The 25888-nt window shown below is 43.7% G+C and overlaps 2 protein-coding genes across 5 annotated transcripts in view; one reads left to right on the forward strand and one right to left on the reverse strand.

Moving 5' to 3' along the window:
• Positions 1-467: 467 nt before the first annotated feature.
• LETMD1 (LETM1 domain containing 1) lies at positions 468-19278 on the forward strand. Its single transcript, XM_063119696.1, has 9 exons — positions 468-640; positions 1699-1850; positions 3516-3631; positions 10872-10954; positions 13217-13403; positions 14180-14281; positions 14630-14782; positions 16028-16124; positions 18021-19278. The coding sequence occupies exons 1-9, from the start codon at positions 498-500 to the stop codon at positions 18092-18094; spliced, it is 1107 nt and encodes a 368-aa protein (XP_062975766.1). The 5' UTR covers positions 468-497; the 3' UTR covers positions 18095-19278.
• A 786-nt stretch (positions 19279-20064) lies between these two features.
• Positions 20065-25888, reverse strand: part of CSRNP2 (cysteine and serine rich nuclear protein 2) — a 45737-nt gene continuing 39913 nt past the window's right edge. For all 4 annotated transcript variants that reach the window (XM_063119733.1, XM_063119736.1, XM_063119734.1 and 1 more), the window contains one exon: positions 20065-25114. In XM_063119733.1, the coding sequence (XP_062975803.1) occupies positions 24218-25114 (897 nt within the window). In that variant the 3' untranslated portion in view covers positions 20065-24217. The remainder of the gene's footprint in view (positions 25115-25888) is intronic.

A 25888-nucleotide genomic window follows, 5' to 3' on the forward strand; every position in this document is an offset into this window, starting at 1 on the left:
CTTTTCTATACAACTGTTAAAGAAACAGGAGCCCTGTCCTCCTTTCCATACGGTCACCCTACTTAAGCCCCATTCTTTTCAGCGGGTCTACTCTGAGTAGGACTTAGGTTGGATTTTATCCGGTGTCTTTTGCAACAGGCTCCGTTTGGTGGATCTCGGCGTTCTTCTAGTAAAATAAATAATAATAATAATAACAACAACCCCAAATAGATCCCGTGAACCAGAAACTTGCTCTAGACACCCAGAACATCCTGGATATGGAGGTTCGCATCGCAGGGAGAGAAAGATAAGCAGGATACGTTCCGCCTATGTTCACGTGCTGGGGTCTTGCTTTTTCTTCCCGTAACAGCTTCTTCCGCCCGAAGTCGTCACGTGAATACTTTGGAGGCCAGCCTCGGCTTTAGGGCCTTTTCATTCCCATCTCATCCCCCCTCCCTGACCCGACTTCCTTCCACAACAGCGCGGCCTTCTCCCGCCTCCCCTCCAGCGTCGGCAGGATGGCGCTGCTGCGGTGTTGGCGCTGCTGCTGCAGCTCCGGCTTGCGCTTGGGTTTCCCCCGGGCTCCTCTACCTTCCGCCGCGGCCGCCGCCTCTCTCCTCCATCGGGCTTTACGCCCGCCCGAGCCTTGCCCCTGGCTGAGGTGAGTGTAGGGGCTGGGGCGGGCTCGGGCGAAAGAGAGAAGCGCGCCGGCAGCTTTGTCACCTGCTTGAGGTCCGGCGGCACCGACCTCCTCATCCCGCTCTTCAAGGAGCGCTTGACTCGGGAGTTCAGTCCCCACGGACTTCCAACACGGCTGGCTGAGGCCTGGTCTACACGTCCAGCAGGGCGAGGTGGTTAAAATGGGTTGCCTCTAAGCGTGGGGAGTACAAGTTGAATGAATGAGCCCCCTTGTAAAAGAAAAAGATATATATCTTTTCTTTTTCTTAATATATATACTTTTCTTTTTATCATAATACAGGTGGACGGAAGGTATCCCTTCATTTTAAAAACACAAACAAAAAAGTTACTGTAAATAGAAAACGAGCTTGGCAGAGAGGTTGGCTTAGACTGTTCTCTCCTAGTGCTAGTTTTCTATTTCCAGGGAGTTGTGTGTGTGTGTTTTAAAGTGATGATGTTTTGATATAGTGTCCTCCACTTGTGGTCTGAAGTGGAACAATCCCTCATTTTATGCAATTTGTAAACGAGGTCAAAATGTACTTGCAAGACCATGTTTGAACTGGTTAAACCTGTTTTTCTAAGATTGCTTAAAATGGTAACTGTAAAAAAGGCAAAATCTTTCCTGTAATAATATGACCCCAAGAGTCAAGCCAGCTAAAAAAAAAAAGGGCCATCACATGTATATGTCTTTCTACAAAAAACAAAATCTTACCTTTCTTCTGACAGCAGAATTTCTTATTAAGGACATGTTTTAAGAACAAACCTTGCTGCTAGGTTTCAGTGTGTGTGCGCTTTTGGTAGCAATTTGAAATGGATAGTATTGTGCACGTACGCAATCTACAGTTCCCCCTGATTCCTGTGGAAATCTGTTCCATCTTTTTGCATTGTGGACATAATAGGTTAGTACTATGCTGTGCTACTAGACTGATGCTGCTGATCCCCACAAGTTGTAGCTCTGTTTTCTATTTTGTAACTGAAAGAGCATAAAAGACTTGATGTAACAGTAGTGCTCAAGCTTGCACCTGCTTTTGCTTGTTGCAGATCTCCGGTTTACCAATACTCTGCAAAGGCAAATTCCAAAAGTCTCCTCTCTACTTTGGTTTCAAAAGTCAAATACATGAATACGAAATATGAAAAGTATTTGGAAAGAACATTCCCACGTTTCTACCAGCTATATTCTACTTTTATAAAAGGTGGGTTTTCAGTTGAAGAAATAATGGCAGATAGTAAAACTCCTTGTGCATGTTTCATGATTTCAATAGTAATCTGTTACTACCTGTTATGCTGTAAGAACAAATCACTCTAAATTATACTGAGTAGATAGGGGACTCAACTTGGTTCACACAACCCGCCAACCCACAATGGTTTATTTTTCGGAACAATCCATCATGGATTACCATGTTGTCTGTGGCATATCCCCCCTACACACACACATGGTGGGTTATTTCCCCCAAATAAACCACCCTGAGAATCCACAACCTGCAGTAAGGGTTATTTTACCTATGCTGGGTTAGCATATTGTTTGTCGCGCAGCATAGGTCATAGAGATTAATTGCTCTTACCGAGCAGCTCTTTAGGCAAAAATACTTGCCCGGCTGGTCAGGAGAAGGACAGATGAGGGTGTGTGAAATAAACTATATTGTTTGCCTGATTGTCTGCATGACCACCTATCCTGTGTGCCTTGTCACCCATCATGGGTTGGCGTGATGTGTGAACCCAGCTCTTGTGTCCTTGCTTAACTTCTGGATGTTGTCTCTTGTGCAAGGGTAAGGCAACTAAAGGCTTGCATTACAGTGAAATTGAAGAAACAAATTCTTATAATAATAGGTGATGATAGATGTGGTGTCATCTGTATGTACAGACCCAGTTCAGTTGTAGTGGGAAAATATGGTTTCCTGTTATGACAATGAGCCACACGCATTCTCTCCCCACCCCTTTTCTCTTTTGTGCCCACATGTACGAGATTCAAAGCGTCCACTTTGATTATAAATTAGACACATTTCCCTGAGATGTCCGAACTTAAGGAACTGTGTTTTATTTAAATATGGTTTGTGAGAACAAACCAGGATTTGAAACCACAGTTTAATGCTGATTTGTCCTCATGACATTGGGAGTGAAAGCTTCAAGAATGCAAAAGAATTGGGGAAGCATATCAGGTTCAGGCTCACCACAGCTTATTCTTGTAGTGGGAAACTATGGTTTCCTTCTATGTCTGAACTAGTCCACAAGCTAATTTGAGATAAGGGTGTGAGAATTAAGGTGATGAATAACCAACATGTTAAAAGATTCCAAGTGCAGACCTTTATGTTTAGCTAAATTATGATTGTAGCAAGGGAAGGAAGGAGGGAGAGGAACCAGAATGAACTGTTGAGGAAGAAGGAAGTGGATTTTGCAGGATGACTTGAGATAGATGTTAATGTGTAAGAAGGAGAGTAAGAAAGAGTGGACAGAGCTGGTTGTGGTGCGTTAAGAGTTATGTCATATTATCCTCGCAACAGCCTGGATGTAGGCTGTAAAGAGTCTTAGAAGTGCCAAGGAGCATGGCTTTCTGTACAATACCCCGACATTAATAAAGCAGTATGGAAAATGAACTCACCAAGGTTTTACAAAGAAGGATTTTTTAAAATATGAAAAGCAGTATATAAATTATATAATAATAAATAATATATGCAGAAGAGTCAAAGTGAGCCCTGGAGGAGTCGGTCAAAGCAAGGGATTGGAACTTGGGTCTGAGAAAGTAAGATAAATGTTCAGATAACAGCAGAGGTAAAAGACTTGGAAAGGAGTTTGGCATGATGGGCTAGGGGTTCATGGAGAACAAAGCTCTGGATCTGAAAATATTTATATATTTTGTACAGGTTTTCAGGTGTTATTTTCAGAAGTAAAGGAAATAAGAAGAATAAAGAGGAACATGATACATAAAAACATCAGATTTCATCAACTTCCGTACAGGGAGATGGAAAAATTAAGACAGGTATGTTTTTACTCTGTGTTTTCTGTTCCTTGCTGAATTCCTAAGAATTTGTTAGATTTGAACTGCAGTATTTCTCACCGTTTTAACAGATTGGTTTTAAACGAATTGTAGTTCCTCTACTTGGGCAACTGCCTTTCTTCTTACATTTACAATACTCCTCTGCTTGTACATTAAGGCTGCAATCCTGTGGATGCTTACCTTGAAGTAAGCTTTATTGAAAATAGTGGAATTTACTCTTGAATAAAGATGGATAGCATTATGCTGTAAGGGAGTTTTACAAGACAATCTAACTATGATGTTGAGAAAAACACACCTGACTGCAAACGTGTTCGTGACGTTTGCTTGTTGCATTAAGTTCCCTTCTGAGATAGCACGAATAGTTGTCTGCTCCTCTGTTTAGACTTTTATACTGTGGACAGTATCCAATCTCACGGCCTCCAATATCACCTGTATGCCGACGATACACAATTATATCTCTCATCTCCGGAACTTTCTCCTGATGTTCACGATCGTATCTCGGCATGTCTCTCAGATATCTCAGCCTGGCTGCTTCATCGTCGTTTGAAACTTAACATGGCAAAGACTGAATTGCTTGTTTTTCCTCCTAAACCTTCTCCTCACCTCTCATTCTCTCTTACTGTCAACGATGTCACGCTTACTCCGGTCACGGAGGCTCGTAGTCTTGGCTTTATATTTGACTCCTCGCTCTCCTTTACTCCTCACATCGAGGCAGTAGCTAAATCCTGTCGTTTCTTCCTGTATAATATTGCCAGGATTCGACCATTTTTGTCTGTCTCTTCTGCCAAGACTCTCGTTCACGCACTGGTTATCTCTCGGTTGGACTACTGCAACCTTCTTCTCTCTGGCCTTCCTTCGTCTCACATCAGTCCGCTGGTCTCTGTCCACCACTCTGCCGCTAAGATCATCTTCTTGGCCCGCCGCTCTGACCATGTCACTCCACTTCTGAAATCTCTTCATTGGCTTCCAACTCACTCCAGAATCCAATATAAACTTCTCCTGCTGACCTTCAAAGCTCTTCACGGTCTAGCTCCTGCCTATCTCTCCTCTCTCATCTCACACTATCGCCCCGCCTGTGCTCTCCGCTCCTCTGATGCCATGTTTCTCGCCTGCCCAAGGACCTCCACTTCCCTTACTCGGCTTCGTCCTTTTTCTTCTGCTGCCCCTTACGCCTGGAACGCTCTTCCAGAACACTTGAGAACTACCAACTCAATCACTGCTTTTAAAACTCAGCTAAAAACTTTTCTTTTCCCTATAGCCTTCAAATATTGAGTTTGTTCTGACTCTATACTGTTTAGCTTCACCCTACCTGGTGCCTGTTTACACTTCCCTGTGCCTGTTCGCATTCTCCTTCCCTCTTTATTGTTTACTACAACTTATTAGATTGTAAGCCTACGTGGCAGGGTCCTGCTATTTATTGTGTTATCTGTACAGCACCATGTACATTGATGGTGCTATATAAATAAATAAATAATAATAATAATAATAATAATAATAATAATGGGGCTTCTGCACTTATGAAATTGACGTAGCATTAGCACAAGCAAACTCTAGTGCAACACTAATAGTGCAAGCTGGTGCAGTGGTTTTTGCAGAGAAAGTCATCGTATTAGTGTTGTGCTAGAGGTTGCTTATGCTAGTGCTCTGTCAATTATGTAAGCAATCGGCTCTGTTGAATACTGCCCTGTGTCCCCTTATACACTTGAAATATGCTAGCTTTGGGAATCCCAGGCAGTTCCCAGTTAGTTCTCCTTCTATCCTACCTCTAAAAACAGACCAGCCCACCCTCTGGTGAAAATGTTTTCTTTTCTGGATTTAGTTCTTCTTCAGGAGGGTATCGTGGCTGAATTTCTGCTGATCAGGAAGATACCTTTACAAAAAGGATTGCTGTTTTCTTTTCTTCTTTTAATTATACATTATTGCATTAATTTTCAGATGGAAAAGGAATAAAGAAATCTACAGTATCAGAATAACCAAAACCTACCTTCCACCTCCCCATTCCCAAACACTGATTATTATGTTTTTTTATCCTGCCTTTCTCCACAGAGTGCAGGGCATCATAACACTTTTGCCCTCATAACACTGTGAGATATGTTGGGCTGAGTGTATGTGTGAGAGGCTGGCCCAAATCACTCAGTAACTCAGTTCACACAACACTTTTCTCTACACAGTGTGAAAATTCTACTCAATGGTGGGTTTTTTAGGAGATACTCACCACACAACATGTTCCAACGCCACCATTGTGTGAATGTGGGCTCCCATGGAGTAGAGTAAAACTCAATGCAGCGTTTGATTGACAGTTCCTCCACCCTCTCTCCTGCCCCAGTCCTCTCAATGCTATCCCATCAGCCATTGTTGTGAAAAAAAACAATCCCAGCAGCTCTCCTAGAGCAGCACTTCCTCCTCTGGATGCTCTAGCCAGGGAACTCTGTAGCCAGTGGGGAAACTCCACTCAATGCAGCAAGAAACTCCGTGGAGCCCTCCAGATGACACAGAACACAACGGTTGTGCAGGAACACTCTATGCACAGTGTGGATATTCAGGGTGGAGTGGGTTTTTTTTTAAAAAAAAAAAAACGCCTTCCTCCATGGGGTGGAGTTTTCCCTCCAGACAACACATTTCTTAATGGTGGTGTAACAACTCCACTGTGGAGTTCTAAAACCACTGTTGAGAAATGTGTTGTCTGAACTCAGCCAGCAAGTTTCATTGCTGAGTGGGATTTGAACCCAGATCTCCCTGGCCCCACTAAACTATGCAGATTCTCATTATGAGTTCTGAACAAAAAAGCATGAACCATGAATAAATTGTCTGAGCTAAACTATACTGGTAGAAACATGTAGATGAATATTTACTGGGTCTAGGGTAGATTTAGTTGGTGATGTCTGTACTTCAGAATAGGCAAACCAGTAAACGTTAGCCACAGTTGCTTGATTTCAGCCAGTCTTAACCTGACTTTCTTCATCCCCAGAATATAGTACAAAACATCTAACCGTCACTCTTGAAAGAGCCTTTCCTTCTCAGTGTATATCTATTAATATGTACAGTCGTGTAAAAAAGAAAGTACACCCTCTTGGAATTGTATGATTCTACATATCAGGACATAATACCAATCATCTGTTCCTTAGCAGGTCTAAAAATTAGGTAAATACAACCTCAGATGAACAACAACACATGACATATTACACCGTGTCATGATTTATTTAACAGAAATAAAGCCAAAATGGAGAAGCCATGTGTGAAAAAGTAAGTACACTCTTACTGCTTCCATAGGAATTAAGACGCTAAGTAACAGACAGGTGCTGCCAATCAAATGCCCATGATTAATTGATCATCAGCAAGTATGACCACCTCTATAAAACCCAAAGTTTTTTCAGTTTGCTGGTCTGGCGCATCCAGGTGTGTGTTTACGCAATGCCAAGGAGGAAAGACATCAGCAATGATCTTAGAGAAGCATGCTGCTCATCAATCTGGGAAGGGTTATAATGCCATTTCCAAACAATTTAAAGTCCATCATTCTACAGTGAGAAAGATGATTCAAAAGTGGAAAACATTCAAGACTGTTGCCAATCTTCCCAGGAGAGGAAGTCCCAGCAAAATCACCCCAAGGTCAGAGAAACTGCAAAAAACCCAAGAGTTACATCTCAGACTCTACAGGCCTCTGTGAGCATGTTAAATGTTCATGACAGTACAATTAGAAAAAGACTGAACAAGTATGGTTTGTTTGGAAGGGTTGCCGGGAGAAAGGCTCTTCTCTCTTAAAAGAACGTGGCAGCATGGCTTAGGTTTGCAAAGTTGCATCTGAACAAACCACAAGACTTCTGGAACAATGTCCCTTGGACAGACGAGACCAAAGTGGAGAAGTCTGGCCATAATGCACAGCGCCATGTTTGGCGAAAACCAAACACAGCATATCAGCACAAACACCTCATACCAACTGTCAAGCACGGTGGTGGAGGGATGATGATTTGGGCTTGTTTTGCAGCCACAGGACCTGGGAACCTTGCAGTCATTGAGTTGACCATGAACTCCTCTGTATACCAAAATATTCTAGAGTCAAATGTGAGGCCATCTGTCCAACACCTAAAGCTTGGGCAAAATTGGGTCATGCAACAGGACAATGATCCCAAGCACACCAGCAAATCTACAACAGAATGGCTGAAAAAGAAAAGAATCAAGGTGTTGCAATGGCCCAGTCAAAGTCCAGACCTCAACCTGATTGAAATGCTGTGGCGGGACCTTAAGAGAGCTGTGCATAAACAAATGCCCTCAAACCTCAATGAACTGAAGCAATGTTGTAAAGAACAGTGGGCCAAAATTCCTCCACAACGATGTGAGAGACTGATAAAGTCATACAGAAAATGATTACTTCAAGTTATTGCTGCTAAAGGTGGTTCTACAAGCTATTGAATCATAAGGTGTACTTACTTTTCCACACATGGCTTCTCAATTTTGGCTTTATTTCTGTTAAATAAATCATGACACGGTGTAATATGTCATGTGTTGTTGTTCATCTGAGGTTGTATTTACCTAATTTTTAGACCTGCTAAGGAATAGATGATTGTTATTATGTCCTGATATATAAAATCATGCAATTCCAAGAGGGTGTACTTTCTTTTTCACATGACTGTATCTATATATTTATTTTATGTACATTGAATGTATTATATTTAATGTATTATATTTAAGAAGACTAATTCAGAATCCTTAGGAACCTATTAGTACAGGCATGGGGAACCTCTGGCCCATGGGCCAAGTACAGCCTGCAACACTTCTGCATCTGTCCCACCAAGCTACTTCTCCAGATCCACCCTTTTCCTCTGGCCCGGCATCCAGAGAGGGGAATGGGCTTGTCTCTGATTTGCTGTCAGCACTGGTGTAAGGGCTTAGCTCTGATCTGATAAGCCCTTTTCCCTGACCCAGTGATGTCAAAAGCTCTTCTAAGTGCAGGGACAGGGGAAAGGGTGTGTCTCTGATTAGCAACAGATAAGACGTTTCCCTTGCTCAGTGCTGAGGTAGGGAGCCTTTCTCAGCACTAGGCAGAGAATATGCCCTTCATAGATCAGCTGGGAGGTGTAAGTGGGGTGTGTATGAAAAGTGTGTGTGTGTATGTGTAAAACATACCAGCAGTGGCTCCATCCACATTGGCTGGTGTCCCCCACCTATTGCTGTCATGTGGCTTCTGATGGCCTTTGGGCTGAAAAGGGTTCCCCACCCCTGAAATAGTGTAAACTTATACTTGTCTACTCAGATATAAATCCCATTGAATTTAGCGGAGCTTTCTCCCAACTAGATTTATATATTTTATTCCACCAAAAAATGGTGCTCCAGGCAGCTAACAATAAAATACAGACTAAAAACAAAATCCTAAATGTAAACATAAAAATAAATAAACTAAACACAACAATAAACGAAAATGATATGGGGACATTCTGTACCTCTAATTGGCAATACTAATAGGATAAGTGGTGATAAAATAGCAAAGCTAGAATGGCTGTTTACACCTATACTTGGAGAAGAAGCCATTGTCTCAATGCAGGCCTACCAGAATTGAATGTCTTGATATGTTCTGATTTAGCAATTTCATTTTCTACTTTTGCTTTGAAAACATATAGGATTACATCCTGAGATCCCATAATGCTGGTTACTTTGCTTTAGTTTTCCTTGCCAAAATTTGAACCCTTAGAGCAGGAGTGGGCAACTTGTAACCATCCAGATGTCTTGGCCTACAATTTCCATCTAAACATATTTTTTTTTGCAGTTGGGAAGAACAAATAGAGAAACCTGTACCTCTTGTGTCATTGCAGTGTGTAGTGTTGCAACATGAGACTTCATGACATTTACATAGAGGTTGTCAGTTTGGCATCACCACCACAGACAGCTGTAGGATAGACACAGACATATCATGTTGGTTGTTCCTCGCTGGTTCCTAAAATGGTTGCTGTGAATATTATGTAATGCAGCTGCATTCAAAAATTCAATAATCCAACAAAAATGTGCTCAAAGAAACTTACGTTGTTGCATGATAGTGCCAATTTGGCACAGCGTAACTCAGCCTATAGAATACAGCTATATTTTTCTTCAGTTGTTTTACAGGCTGAAGTAGCAAATTCTTACGGATAGATGTGGCTTTGCATTCAATCTGTGGTGGAAGATCTCTTCTGGAGTATGATTTCTTAAAAGTGTGCGAGGGAGGATTCCCACATGTGCTCTATAATTGGACTTGAATCATTATGTACAAGCCTCATCATCAAAACATGTTCAGCTGCTGTATGAACTGATTTTAAAACCTCATAATATTAAGAATAGCACAGGATGGATGTGCTGCAATTTGCACTGGTTTTGAAAAGTGAATGGCTTGAATCCAAAGGACCTTCCTCTGGATTCAACCTTTTGTAAATAAATTACTATTGTACGGTGATCAGTGGCTGATCCTGGCTCTGAGGCTTTGCCTGCACTACATGTTTGCCTCAACTGAATGCTGTTTACTCTAGGCTATTATAGAGAGTTTTCATATTGCGAAGAAGTAAATACATAGCTTCCAAGTGGGATGCTATGGGATTCATCATTACTACGCTTGCAGGAGAATGACCCATTTTGCACACTCACCACAGCCCACCGTGGCTTAAATAAATAAGCCACGGTGGGTTGTGGCATGTGCTGGGCGACTTCTCAATATTCAAGCCGCAAACGTAGTGAGGGTGAGTTGTGGGTGTGGTTAACAAGCCACCCACAACCCTAAAACAGCCCATGAGTTCTGGGTGGTTTGTGAACCATGGCAACAACCCACCCTTGTTGGGTTCGAGTGACACAACAAACTATGAGAAGGGTTAGGCTATGGAACAGATGCCTGTGGATGCCCACAAACCAGAGTGTCTTATTTAACCTACCGTGGCTGAAAATGATCATACGAACCTGCCCACTGGTTGTCACTCCAAGGCAGTGAGAGAACGTGCAGTTGTAGTGGCTTGCACACCACTGCTCTGACCACTCCTTTACCTTCTCTTTCCTCCCATTTGCAATAAGCCTATATACACCGGTTGCTGGGGAACAGGGGCAAGAGGGTGCTGTCGTCCTGCTTGTGGGTCGACAGCTGATTGGCCACTGTGTGAATAGAGTGCTGAACTAGATGGACCCTTGGTCTGATCCAGCAGGGCTCTTCTTATGTTCTTAGCTTCAGGTTTCCGCATAGCAGCCTTACTAACGGAGCATTTTTGTTTTGTAGTTTCGCAGAGATGTGATGAAGGTCATTCCTGTCGGGATACTCGCTCTTCCACCCTTTGCCAACTACCTGGTTCTTTTGCTCATGTAAGTACATCCTTGCGCCTGTCCAGATGAAGGGTCTTTGAGCTTTCCTGTGAAAAATCTTACTCGTCGAGCCTTGGAAATGTCAGTCAACAGGAGTGATGTTTTTATATATATCTCCCCCTCATCACGTGCATGCGCTATTCCTAGCTCTTTGATGAGGGGATTGTTGTAGTACAGCTGTGTGTTTTAGCAGCTACAAAAATAGACTGCAGAAGAACATTTATTAATTCCAAGCCTGAATTTTCTCAGTCTGTGTGCTTGACTAGCCATAATTCTATATTCCGGTATCTTCTTCTGATGCCTCGGCTGTACATGAATCGTTTCCTAGTGATACTTTCTTCACCCTTTCAAGAACTCCCTACCCACCCCCTCCATCTCACCCCAGTCTATTTTAAATCTGCTTTTTCAGCTCAGGAATTAGAAACAGTTAAGGAGAATCCTCACTTCTGTCTGGAGCTTGCTTCTAACCTAGCATGTCATATTTGATTGACAATATTTTAATGTAGAATGTAACACAAGACTAATTTATTGTACCGTAGTAACATACCAAAAAAAGTGCATTTGTTTCTACAATCCTGTTGTCATTTGTTACACAACGTTCATAAGAAACCAAGCTTTACTTGGACGTAAGATTCTGCTCAAGGCAGAAATTGATTCCAAAATTCCAAAGAAGAGATTCTGGAAATACACCCTTTTCTAGGTGCTCATGGTTCATTTTACTCATTTCCGTCAAATACCACGTCTTCAGAATAACATAGATGTGAAGTTGGTTGTCCAAACATAAGCAGTGTTTTCTTCAATAGCAGTCGTGGGGAAGCCTGAGCAATTTTAGGACTGGACAGGGGCGGTGGGATAAGAGAGAAGTTTAACAGTCTCTGGCCCTGCCATGATCTCAACAAAATCTGCTTTTTTGAAGCTGATATTTGAATTTCAAAGGATGCTCCAGCTGGAATGTTGGAGACAGTGCTAAGCTTCCCCTCCTTGTCCCCCATTTCCTCCAACCCCAAGTTCAGAGGCTGGTATTTATATTACAAAAAATATGCTTATTAATTGCACTCGTAGAATTAACACATCAAGGTTGACCCTTATATAGCCAAATTTCTAATGTAGCTGGGTTTGAATTTTGTCTTTTGTGTGTGTGCTGATACAATTTACTTAGCTGCAGTTAAGTTTCCTAATAGTTAAAAGTATTTTGGAAAAGCCATATCTTTTACATAACTTAACAGAGTATCTTCCTTATTATTTCACTTGCATCAGTCTAATATGGTGGAGTCATATTAAAGCTCTGTATTGCACAGAATTATAATGTCTTGTTTAAAAGAACGTCAAGATGCCTAGCCATAACTATAGATGAGCTAGCATTTGAATTGAACCAAGTCCATGATGTTTTCTGCTGATCAGGCCTGGGGCTGCTCAGGAGTGTAGGATTCCATGTATTCTTCATAAGTGCAGAATTTATTGATTTAACCTTCCACCCTGTCTTTCAACTATAAAAAAAGTGTATGTTGGCTTACAAACAATATTAAAAGAAGAACAGCAAACACACTGTAGAACTAAAAAACCCTATTTATTGCATTTTTATACCGCCCAATAGCTGAAGCTATTACAGGAGTACAGGATAAATGCCAGCAGTATTATTTCTGGTTTATGGTGTTAATGGAAAAATACAAGTAAATATGACAGACTTTGTCTGACACCTGAAGGATGGCACCAAGGAAATCTCCCTGGGGAGGATGCCATCAAGATGCCACTATGGAATAAGGGCTCACTCCAGTAGTCACATGGCTGAACTTGAAGATAGACAAATCTGGAGAAGGGTCTTTGGAAGGTTATTTTAATTGCCAGGTAGGTTCATGTGGGAGGGGATACTTTGTTAGATATCCTGAGAATTTCAGCTTTCAACTTTTTAATAAAAAATATGTTTTTAGCACCAATTCCAAAGGAAACATGAAAGTGTGTGGGCAAGGTCTGGTTTAGTTTCTAAGACTTCAATGGGACATCTAGTTGTCATTGGCTGCAACTCCACACAGCTGATTGCTCCTCTCCTTGGCTAGTAGGAGTCTAAATTGTATTAAATAGACAAAAGTTGCATAATTGAGAAAAGCTGTAAAATTCAGTTTCTTGGTCCAGAACATGGCTTCCCTTGGCTGAGATTTGGGTGTTTAGTGCACAGTACACAGTACACACACATCTCAATTTTTGTTGGTCTTGCTGCGTCTTGGTTTGAAAACCTGTCACTTCCTTTGGACAATCTCTCCCAAGGTATCTGTTCCCGAGACAGCTCTTGATACGCCACTTCTGGACTGCCAAACAACAGGCTGAATTTCTGGACACTTACCACAGCATGAGGAAGGAGGCTTACGCTGATGTGGTTAACGGTCTAATGAACCTGTCTCACTCCCTCACTGATTCACAGCTTCGCAAACAGATGCTAGATCTCTGCAAAAAGGTATCTGATTATCAAAGAATCCCCATTGAGAGAGATAGTCATGTGGGACATATGTCTTGATCTTCAGAAATCACTATTCTAATTCCCTCTTCTTAGTTTAGCAACAGAAGATCACTTCATTGCAAACTTTGGGAATCTTAAGATGAGTTTAAAGGCGTGCCAGAGCTTTTATACCAATATATATATATATATAAGGATCTAGTTCAGAATAAAATAAACCACCCTGTATAGTTCCCCTTACTATATACTGGCAAGGAAAATGATGGGTTGGTTCTCACATCTTATTTATTTGACATTTATGTACTGCCTTTTTGTAAATGCCTCTTGAGTGCTTTACAATTTAAAATACCCGCTTACAGTTTTAATAGCCAGGATACAAAGGGAATATGGAGGGAGAGAAGAATAAGCAAATTCAGGTACCTATGTCTTACATGAGACAATTCTGGGAAGGAAGGCAAAAGCCCTAGTCAGGCTGATGGAGGGGGCTTCTCTGTTGTACCTGTTCCTCTGATGCTGCTAGGTAAAATTTTGCACCTGGTGTAGCAATGTCCTCCATAGTATTAGTCAACCAGCGCCTATTGAGGATGTAGCAACCCATGATGAATGCAACAAAGGGACTCTTGCTGCTGGGATGAAAATGTGCTGAGACGTAAGTTAGCAGAACTGGCTTTGTTCAGGATCTTGGGTGGTCTCAGCAGCTGACATGTTTTTCAAGAATCAAGGAAGATGTGAGCATTCTGGTGTTTTCTATTGGTAACCATCTCTTAATTTTTAAGTTTCAGGAAGGATTCCACCCAAGTGTAACGGAACTTAAAGCAGTTAGGACCTTATTTGTGGATCATCCCTTTGGCATCCAGCAGCTCAGAATTCAGCAAGTGGTAAGTGCCATTCAAGTAATTAAATAGAATTATACTGACAACTCGAATGTTTATCACTGTGCCCTGATGGAAAGGCTTGGAAAACCAAGAGCCTAAATTTCTTCCCAGCTATAAATCTTAAAATCGGGATCCTGTCACATTTGCTGTCCTTGTTCATCCACGCTGTGTGTGTGTGTGTGTGTTTGTTTTCAGAGACTGACATGCACACACAGCTGCCTTTACTCCCCATTTTGAACTGGAAAGCAGGGTAGCTCCAAAAGCTTTATTTGCTGCCTTGTGCATTTTCATTCTATATATATATATATATATATATATATATATATATATATATTGTTTCCTCTTCCTCAGAAAGCTCTAAGTCGTGTTTTGTTCCTGACCCCTCGCTTGCCACCTTTCTTTCTGAGATATCGCCTGCAGAGCCACCTGTCAGAGCTGTACCACCTGGACCAAGCCATGCTGCAACTGGGAGTGAAAGAGCTGACTGATGATGAAGTGGAAGTGGTGAGATCAAATTTGTATGATCTATGAAACTGAGACGCACTATTGTGCCTCCAGTTGATTGGAAACAGGACACACGTGTGCCATTTTTATCTTGTATTTAGAGCAATTCTGTGTGGCACTACGCTAAGTGGAAGTTTTGAGAAAAACAGTAATAAATGCAATAAATGACTATCAAAACTAAATTAGTATTTGGAATGAAAAGTTATACTTATAAACAGTACATCTAATATTGGGTATGGCCAGGGCCAGCGCTTCCATAGAGGCCAGTTAGGCAGCCACCTAGAGCGCCAAGGTAAGGGGGCGCTGAACGGTGCACCCGGAAGTCTCCCTCCCACTCCCAGAGCCGCTCTGGCCGAGTGAGAGGCAGCTTCCGGGCACGCCATTCCGAAGCCTTCCGCCCCGCCCCACCCCCAGCGTCCCTGGCTTGGCTTCAGCTGGGCGCCTGCCCAGCAGCTGAAGCCAACCTGGGGCACTGGGGGGTGGGGACAAGCGGCCCCACGTTCTGACTTCCGGCGCGTGCCGGACGTCAGAACGTGGAGCCGTCTGACCCCCCTCCCCCAGCTTGGCTTCAGCTGGGTGCTCCCAGCCAAAGCCAAGCCAGGATGCTGGGGGTGGAGGCGGCAAACGGACGGAAGTGGAGCTGCCCGCCCACCCACCCCACCGCAGTGTCCCGCCAAGCCAGGAGGACTTCGGACAAGGGACAGGTAACCTGTCTCCGCCTACCTGGGGTAGGGTGGGGATACAGTGGGGTGGGTGTGGGTGAAAACAGCTCACCTTGCCTAGGGCGCAAAAAAGCCTGGCATCGGCCCTGGGTATGGCTGTCATCCAGAGACATGTGGGAAGATCTAGCTTAAGAAACTTTAATGCCATTTATTTATATTATTGCATTTATATCCCACCTTTTTTCCTCCAAGGAACCCAAGGCGGCATACATAATCCTCCTCCTCTCCATGTTATCCTCACAACAACAACCCTGAGTTGGGTTGGGCTGAGAGTCTATGACTGGCCCAAACTCACCCAGTGTGTTTCTATGGCTGAGTGGTGCTAGAACCCGGATCTCCCAAATCCCAGTCCGACACTTTAGCCACGTTACCATACTGACTCTCATGTGTGAAACCAGGGCACCTTGAATGACTTAAAACACCAGTGCCTTAAGTTAGGAAGTGTATCTCCTCGGGTTTAGTGACTGCATTCAAAATGGAATAATCTTTTTGTATTCAACAGTCTGCTCCCTATCTTTTGTAGGCATGTTATACCCGTGGCTTGAACTCCGTTCACCTTGGCACATTGGCATGTAGGCTCTGGCTGAACCAGTGGCTAGCACTTTCCTGCTCACTGAAAGGTAAGCTAAGCTGAATTCAGGAAAGGAAAGCTTCTGTTCAAACAGTCCTTGGAGGTCTCTCTCCCTCGCCCACACACCCAGAAGAAGCAGAATTCTACTGACCCCTCCCAACTTTTATTTCGATGGTGTTGGTTAGCATGTAGACATTTGCTGCCCCTCATTGCTCCTGTCTCCTTCTTCTACACATACTTTCATAGTTGAGCATATAAAGATATGTGCACAAAATGGATTGCTCTTATATGGTACTTAATCTCTTAGTCAGTAAATACAGCCACCTTTGTCAATGGAAATTTCATTAAACTGCTGAAAGCCTTTTGTATGAACATATTCCACTAAGTACATGCCTGTGGAGATAAACTGTAACGGAGGGCTGCCCATGGAGAAGTCAAAACTCTAGAACACTAAAGCAGGATTGCTTAAATAAGAATTCACCTGCTAAGAATATTTCAACATTACCATGTGCCGCAAGAAACTGATTATTTATGTGCCATACCATTATTATTTTTTAAAAAATGAAGGTATGGAAAAACCTGCACTGGCGAAGTGAGAATTCCATGGAGCCATTAGCCAGTGTTGTCTGGGATAAAATTCTTTACATCCCAGAGTTCAAGCAAGGGGGGGAAACCTGTCTACCAAGCTTTCGGTAGTGACAAGTGTCATTCTTTCAGCAAACAACCTCTGCAGAAGCTGGAGGAAAAAAATATTGTAAATGATGTACAGGAAGTACTGGTGGTCCCCAGGCAGGCTACTACGACAGTAGAGCAGTTCACAGAACATGACCGCCCACCATTGGTGAGGCTGGGGAATCTGTGGCTGTCATTTTGAATATGTAACCCCCACTTGGGTGTTGTGTCGTGCGAACCCAGTGAGCATGGATCATGGGAGGGTTAAACAACCCTTGCATAACTTTAAACAGACCATGGACATGATTTGTATATTCAATCTGGCAAGGGTTGTATATTCAACCTGGCATCCATGGGAGCTGCAACTCATTGTGGGTTAAGTAACTCACAATGAGCTGTGGTGTGTTGCCCAAACGTTGTCAGTAGCAGGTTAACTCCTTCTGGCCCTGTTCTATTCTTCATCTTAAATGTATTATAGAATACCTTACATTCATTTGATTTGTATACCCTTGCCTTTTAAGGAGGCCCATTATAATGGTTAAACAAATCTGGCTAGATGAACCTCTCTACTCTTACAGTAGTAAGGCAGGTGCGCAAATTGCAGTTCTGAAAAACTCAGGGGGAAAGTCACAATTACACGTAAAGAGGAAGATTAACTAGGCCTTGGATTGTTCCTTGGTTTCAGCATTCTTTATAGCAGGCCTCTTGTGGAAAAGAATTCCAGATCCTAGTTGCCATGGTGGAAAAGGTGTGTCCCACATACTCACCAACTGCAGTTTAGTCAGTGGTGGGACAGGAAGCAAAGTGTTCCTCAAATCTCTCAACAGTAGGCCAGGATCATGCTGAAGGTGGTGGTCCTTTAAGTGCTTCATGGAAACATGGGTTTTGAGGAAAGGTTTTAGGAGAGGGTGGCAGCACTATCTAGCTGTTCTGGGAATTCCAGGGATTGGGGGCATTGAGAGAAAAAGGTGGAGTTTAAGGGTAGAAGTGTTTGAGAAATGACCATCAGGCACAAGGAGAAATAAGAACAGAGCCCAATTTTAGGGGATGGGAAGCTGGGGTAGGGATTTGCAGCAGTGTTTGGTATATGAATGAATGAAAATGGGGAGGGCAGAACTAGGGAAATATAAAGCCTCAGTTGTTAGTACAACAGTCTGTAATCAAAAACAATGTTGGGGTCCTTTACTGCAAGACTATGACTAACACGCAAATGCTCAGTTGCCCTCTTGTTGTTTCCATAATTCAAAACTCTCATCCAGACTTTCCTTTACAGAGTCTGAAGCTTCACTCTTGGCCCATGGCATGGTCTTGCTTTCCACCAACTTCCGTCCTTCTGCCAAGGGCTGACTTACGGCTGCCTCTCCTAGACCACTTCTGAAGAGATGCTGCGACAGTGACTCTTGGCTCAACCGGCTGGGGAAATGGGCCTTTCGCTCACAATCAAAGAATGGCAGGAATCCAGTACAAGACGTTTCTCCAACTGAAATACCATCCTTGAAGGGAAGGGTAGAGGAAACACCCCACGCCCCGGAGAGAATCGCCAAGATGGCGCTAGACACAATGCCAGCACAGTAGATTCCACAAGGTTTATGCTAAGGTCTGCTTTAGCAATGACCTTGTTGGCCTGTCGTGATCATGCACTTATTTCCCTGTCCAACCAGGGGAGATCTGCTGAAGAGGTGTTGGCTACAGCCTGGATTGGCTTCCTCATATCTGTAGCACTTTCAGTGCCAACTATCCAGCAGTACTCTTGAGGTTGCTGGCGTTGGGTAACTAAGATTTCTTACTGCTCCAGAGGACTCCCCCATTTTAATTTCATTAGAGTATAATGTTCATGTAACAGCACTGGATGGGTAGCGCAGTGGTATTTTTGTCACGATATGATAGAGCAAGACCAGGACCCAGATGTTAGTTCTTTTAGAGCTCCACCTTTCTATTTGAAATCCTACTAATGCTTGAAGACTGCTCTTCTGCTGGAAGAACACATTAACTTTATCCCATAAGCATTATAAAAAGTATATTTTGTTTTGGCAAAGGTGGTGCAGAATCTATGCAATAGTTATACAATTGTACAAAGCAGTTAATTTGGTATAGAAGCCCCACCAAAAAAAGCTCAGATCTCTGTGTGTCTCTTAATCCTACACATGTTTAGACAAAAATAAATCCTGCAACTCCCATCATCCCCCCACCATTACGAGTATAGGATTTTTTTCTTATCTTAACATGCATGGGATTGCATCCAAAGTCTTAAATACCTCTGCAATGTCTAAGTGAGACAGGTCTCTCAGTGGGGACAAAGGCTAAGTCTTGCATACCAGAAGCTGGAATTCTAGCCAGAGTATGAATGAGGGGGATGAGACATTCCCACCTTCTGTAAACTAGCACTCAAATTAGTCATCATAAAACGTATGAGGAATTTATAAAGTTAATGGATGTTCAGTTGTATTGTGCCTGATATGTGAATATTCTATTGAAGATGGCTAATAAAGGACAATCTCTTATACATTACCAGGGTACCGCATCCTTTGAAATGTGGCACTTGACTTTTCTCAAGACTTGATCCTAGGAGTCACTGCGCTAATGTAGAATAAGATTGGGCTTGAGGGTTTTGAACTGATAGGTGCTCTGCTGGGGCCACTAAAACTATTGCTTTTGTTCTTTCCCCTATTACAGTGCAACTTACGTAGCACATGGGCAAGTGTCATGGCCAATGAAATCATGTCTCAGTTCTTTCTTGTAACAAAGGTTCCTTTGTCCCTTGTAGCCAAGCAGAGCCAACTGCTCCCATCGCTTGTCAAACACTGCTTATGCTTTTGCAATTAATTTCAAGCTGTGGATCAGTCCTAAAAAACCAAACTTCTATAGGGCAGTAAGCCACACCCTGTGAAAGGCTGCCCCACGGATATTTCAGTATGAAAGAAGTAAGCCAGCTCTTCCAAGTTGCAAAAGACAATGGTATACCATAGAAGGCAATGCTATCCACAGTATTCTGGGTGCAGATGTAATGTTTTGTATCTACAATCACACTTCCACTGGGAGCAAACACAAATTTCCCTTCCCCATGGCTTTAACCATGGTGTACACATCAGCACTACCAGATGCTGGAACTAAGTCTTTGGAACTAAGCCTGGTTACGATTGTCTGAGTGCTAAATCAGACTATGATGCACTATGCTTAAAAGCATGAGCTCCACTCTAACCAGGATTAGGAGATTAGAAAAGTTTCTTGTGCTCTGAGCCAGTAAATGGGAAGAGTATCTGTAACTAGACATTATGCGAGGTTAACTTTAAAAAAACGACAATACAGAAGCCACTTGGTGCAAGTTCAAGCATTTCTTTATTTTTACACTTAAATATCCTCTTTAAATACAGCATTATCACAATGAAAAGAACATAAAAGGCAAAACAAAATGTAAAGGACCTGACAAGCTTTGGATTCACATTGAAAATGCCACCTGTATACCATGTAATGCAGGAAAGCAGAGAGTAAGTTATCAGAGTCACAACTGATGTAGAGAAGAGGGCAGGGCTTGTACCAAATGTTTCAGACCAGGGCTTAGCAAATAAGGGGTGTCTTCTAAACAGGTAGTAAAAGGGCTGCTCCCATGTAAACAGTTCAGTAGCACCAAAAGGGTGTGGGGAGAGAATGTTTTACTGCAGAAAAATTGTTCTGTGATGAATATGTGGTAGGATACCAGAGATATTTTTTTAAAAGAAGGCCAAGCAAGAGGAGAGATATATACTTCATTGCATTAAAAACCATTCTTTAAACAAATGGTTTTTAAGAACTCGTATCTCTGCAGGAATTAGAGTTAAGATTCTGTAGTTTCACTTAAAACATTAGCTCACATTCTTATTTTTTTCATACTGGTTTTTATTTTATTTTTTAAAAAAGCCAATTTTATCTACAATTAAGTCACCCAGCAAAAACAAAACAAAAACATTTTAACCTTGCCTTTTCTCTGAGAAAAAGCACTGCTTTATTTTTTCCAAGGTCACAGGCACAAAAGATCAGCAGGTAGCCCTTGCTGGATCATGGAGACAATTATGGCACAGGGCCAGTATAGCAGTTCAAATGCTACCAGTCTCTTGTCTGCTGGGAGGAATATAAACCACTGGGTGAGAACACACATTTTATTCAGTTAGTTTTCTATCAACCTATTCTGGCATCTTTTGCATCTTGGAATGTTAGCTATGAGAACCCCTAACTGTTTTTAAAAAGCGCTCTGATAGTTTAGGTGCGAAGTTACTTCCATTTGCAGAAAGGATATTCCAGCAAACCATCTGTCAGTGTTGGGACGTGGTGAAGGGGAGCAGCAATTAAAGCACTCCACAGAAGGAGGTTCCATATGCTGTCGGATATGCATGAGTTGAGGTGAACCCCATTTCAGCTTCTTCATTTTAGAGCTGATCATAGCCAAACCCCAAAAGAACACACACCATGGAGTTAAAGGCAACAAAATCAAAGGAAGGGGCTTCAACCACTCCTTTAGGAGATATCTTTAGGAGCTGCCTGTGGCTCAGCACTGCAACGGTCAACTGGAAACAGAAGCGTTCCTGGAAAGAAGTCCTGAAACATGCCTTTGCTAACAGCAGGAAGCCAGCAGTGCAAATGGCTGAGCCTGTGGCAGCCCTAGAGTTGTCCACAGTTGATTGTGTAGAAAGACAGACAACTGTGGAGACTGTAGTAGTATCCAAAGTGCTCTTGGGCCATGGCTAGACCAGGCCTATATCCCGGGATTGTCCTGGGATCATCCCTGTACATCCAAATGACACATGGGATACCAGGAGCAGGTAGGGACGACCCCTCCATTTGCCTGGGATAATCCTTAGGTCTAGCTAAGGCCTAAGATGATCTTAGCCAGCACATTTTCTCCCTATTGCCTTTGAGCCATCAGCCTGCCATTTGCACCGCTGGAACTGGAGGACAGTCTGTGCAGCTTCCTACAGGCAGCACATTCCTACTTGCTGCTGGGACCCTCTTGCTTCTGAACTCAGGCACACTAGATCTATGCTATTGCAAGGGCAGCCTCTAGAAATGGCTGCCTTTGAAAATAAAGGCAGCTTTTTATAGCACCTTTTATTTTGTAAACGACTAGTATGGAAACTGGGGAGGATTCTTAGTCACCAGTGCCCCTCTGAAGCCTAAACATTAGGCAGTAGAGAAGCATGGGAGGAAAATCCAAACAGCAGCAGAACTCCCAGCAACAAGGCCTGAGGCATGTGGGTGTAGCCACACAGCGACATTTGTGTGTATGACCCTTTGCTTTGCAAGGCAGAAAACGGGACTATGACAGACATTTTAAGGCCATACTCAAGTTCTTGAGGTCCTTTCCCCCATTTTAAAGCCATTGCACAAGGGAGAAGTCCGCCTCCTAAACACACTGGTACCATTTCTAGACAATTCACTGCAACAGAAGGTGGCAAAGCACAGAAGGCTCCAGTATACCATATACACTAAACCGCACAAGGAAAGCTTTGGAGGGGTAGGAAAATCAAGGAGTTAAAATACTGAAGCCTTTTTATAGTTGAATCCGGTTTATTTTCCCATCAACACAAAACTTGAGACTTCCATGGGGTGTAATAGCATTGAGGGCCAGAAGCCCAAGTTACAGCCAGTGTTCTCCCCCATCCCCTTTCCTTGCTAGTCTCTTCCTGGACATTTGCTTCTGTCCGCCGTATCTCCCTGGGATGTAGTGTCATTTCAGAAGGTTAAGCTTTTCTAGATCGGTTGCCAGAGATGCTTAGTTACCATTTCTCACTGTGATAAGAGGTTGAAGTCTAGAGATGGGTTAAGACTCTGCTGCTGGTATGGATGTTGAGGTTTTCTTCTGAGGGACCAGCACAGACATCTTTGTTTTTTTTTATGGGTCAGGACAGGTAACTGCAGCAGAAGGCAATAATTATCTTCTATTTACTACAAAAAGAAAGGGGAAGAAGATGCCCAGGAGGGTGGAGGGTAAAAGTGCTTTTGTTATCCTACAGGGAGGAAAGTGGTCAGTAAGACATAGAGGGTGGTGAATGGCATCTCTAATGATATCCCATTCCCCCACTTTTATTCCAGGACTAACAGGAAAAGTTAATTGCACACCTTCTTGGGATGGAGATTACAGCAGATGCATACAACATGGGAGTCTTCTCCACTACCACCTTATTGCACATTTGCTGGCACCCTTGTGCTTGCAATGTGGCAGCTGCAGTTCTATTGCATATTGACCGCCTGCCATTCATCCAGAATGCTAAGTTGCTATCAAGGTGTGTGTGTGTGTGTGTGTGTGTGTGTGTACGCGTGTAGAACAAAAAGCTTTCACCTCCAAACTCTTGTGCAACTTGAATGGAACATCTTGTAATAGCTGAAGAGAAAGGAGTAAATAATTAATAAAACTATGGGACAGAAGAAGGATAAGTACTTTGTATACCTCCTGTCCCCCCAAAACTTCCATTTACACCTCCACTGAGAAGGTGGGCCCTACCCACCCTGGGGCAGTCATAGAACCAGACCCCAGAAGGGCTTTAAAGTCACAGAGGCAGGAGACCCCCCAGCTCAGAATGGACATCGAAGTGTCAGCTACAGGTAATGGGGTCACAAGATGCCCCAGTAAACATTCAGCACAATAAAAAAAAACATTTAAACCAATTGATCTCACCAGTTCCCATTAAGGGCCAGCAAGACGGAAAGTGAACCAGTTTGGATGAAGCTACTGGTAAGTCCAGGAGACTCCAGGGTGAAAATGGTCCTGTACGACAGTTGCATGCCAAACTGTAGACGTAACCAGTCATGATCAAAGTTAATCCATATTGAATTTTAAAAATATATATAGTTTTTTTTTCCAGGGGAAGAAGGGTAGCAAATGTCACATAAATAAGGAGTTTTGAAGAGCCCAAGCTGTGTAAACGGGTCAGAGCAGTTAAAGCAGGTAAGAGCACAGTTACCAAGAAGACAAATCACTGAAGATGACAGGGTGGTACAGAGGGCAGCAGCTTCACCTGGGAGGAGCTACTGGATGGAGAAGGAGATTCCACTGCACATAACAGTTCCTTGATATCGTATAATAGTAACAATGTTCTCTTCTGCCCGCCCACCCACCCACAACCCGCCAAGCGCTTTAGAAGAAAAGGCAGCTTCGCTCTATTGCTTCCTTGAGACACATTCATGTTTGGTCCTTGTAGGGTGGGGTAAGGTGCCTCCAACATAGCAGCTCTGGTCGGACTGTCCCTTGTCTATGGTCCAGCCGCTTCAGTCTCAAGAGGCCAACCAATCTGCAAAGGGACCCTCTTACCTGGAGGCAGCCGTAAGCGCTTGATTTAGTTAATTTTATGGTGAGCCTGTACAAAGCAGTCCCCCTCCTCTCCCAGCCACCCCATCCCCCTGCCCCATATTAAATAACTCCCAGTGGCCGAGGCCATTAGAGAAAACCGCTGTCAATAAATAGACATCATCAAGGTAAGAGCTGTGATGGGTTGGGATGTGTCACACAGTCAGCGCAGGTCCCAGAGAGCATTCCTCAGAGGAGGGAAGCTCACAGGTGCTCTCTGGAGATGGCCCTGTGCTCTGGGGCCGCAAACTGTCCTGGGGCACATTTGTGTGGAAGGGCAGGCTTGGCAGAGGAACTTCAGACTGACAGCTGTCAGAAGGAAGGGGCTCCAGGGACACAGCAGTCTTGCCTGCTTCTGCCCTGCTGGAGGCTGTGGCTCGGCCACAAGGCACCAGTGAGGCCACGGGGACGGAATAGACACTCAGCTCCTTCTCCTCAGTGCAGCGAGGAGGCACCTCCGACTCCTCTGCGCTGCTCTCGCCCTTCACCCCCAGCACCGACCTTTGGTCGACCTGATAGTACACCACAGGCCCATGGTTCAAGAAGGGTTGGTCGCCCTCGGCTGAGCTAGCTTGTCCAGAGCTGTCCGTAAAACACAGAACTGAGGAACCTGGAGGCAACTGGGCCTGAATGAGGATGGGCGTGGCCAGGCTGGGGCACATCCCCTCGGGGGCCGCAAGAGGCTCTTCCAAAATGCACACGCCGAGGCTCTCCACGCTGTGGGAGCCGCTGCTGGAGTCTTCTTCTGCCTTCAATCGCTCCAGCTCCTCTGCTGTCTGAAGGTGCATGACCGCCGTCTCGTTCTCGGCCATGAACTCCTGGAAGTCCTGCGTCTCTGGGGACTGGGTGCCCAGCCAGTCACTGCTGGAGCTAGGAGGGGTCTCGTCATCCAGAGTCTGGGCCCGGCTCACCTGACGCTTATTCTCCAGCTCTAGTTTCATAATGGTGTGCAGGTAGTGAGTCCGCACCCGGATGGGATTGAATTCAATTCGCCCGGCCATGTTTCCACAGCCATCTCTGGAACAGCCACACGGGAAGGACATTCGGTCCACCTGGGTGGGGGAAGTGGGGGACAGTGAAACTGCACCTAGCAAGAACACTATGGAAGTGACTGGAATCAGATGCAAGCTGAGGCAGGGTGGGAAGAAGCAAGCAGATGCTAAGATCATGTCAGATGGAACATGCAAAATCCATGCAAGCGGCTACCGACAAACAATAAGCTACCAGGCCTACAAGGAGCCCAACGTCCCCCACCAATCCCTCTGGATGTTCCCCAGTTAACCTGCTGATCACTCTTACAGCCCATGGACAACCCAGCAAATTGCAGCATCTGTCCAATTCCATTTACTGCACAATGATAAAGAAAATGCGGAGCTACCTGGAACATTTCATTCTCAAAATGATCAATATTGCATTTTTAGTGCTAGGGAAACAAATGTCCTTGCAAGAGAAGTACTTCTTGGAGGAAAAAAAACAATGTGGGATTCTCCACCAGACCTGCACATTGATCATGCAAAAGGGGCGAGTGGTGGCAGAAGAAAGAGTGCTTGTCTGGAAAAAATGAAGGCTGTGAATGAAGATGTGCCAACGCACACATTCAGATAGCATTAGGAGGCCTACAGGCAAGAAAAAATTACGCAATGCAAGTGTGAAATTTGGTACTGGATGAATGATTAAGCACCCTGAGAATCTCGACTTTCATAGAAGCAACAATATAAAAATTAAAAAAGCAAGTTTTCAACCCCTCCGGCTGTGAAGACAGTGTGCAAAATGATGGGGAAAACTAAGGTTTCAGAAGGAGGATTGATGTGGGGGATTCAGAAAAA

The sequence above is a fragment of the Elgaria multicarinata genome, chromosome 3 (genome assembly GCF_023053635.1).
Source record: "Elgaria multicarinata webbii isolate HBS135686 ecotype San Diego chromosome 3, rElgMul1.1.pri, whole genome shotgun sequence".
Taxonomy (NCBI): Eukaryota; Metazoa; Chordata; class Lepidosauria; order Squamata; family Anguidae; genus Elgaria; species Elgaria multicarinata.

Coding starts and splice junctions, on each gene's coding strand:
- LETMD1 (XM_063119696.1), top strand. CDS start 498: ATGGCGCTGCTGCGGTGTTGGCGCTGCTGCTGCAGCTCCGGCTTGCGC. Junction 13,404..14,179: donor TGCTAGATCTCTGCAAAAAG/GTATCTGATTAT, acceptor TTAATTTTTAAG/TTTCAGGAAGGATTCCACCC. Junction 16,125..18,020: donor ACTTTCCTGCTCACTGAAAG/GTAAGCTAAGCT, acceptor TTTCCTTTACAG/AGTCTGAAGCTTCACTCTTG.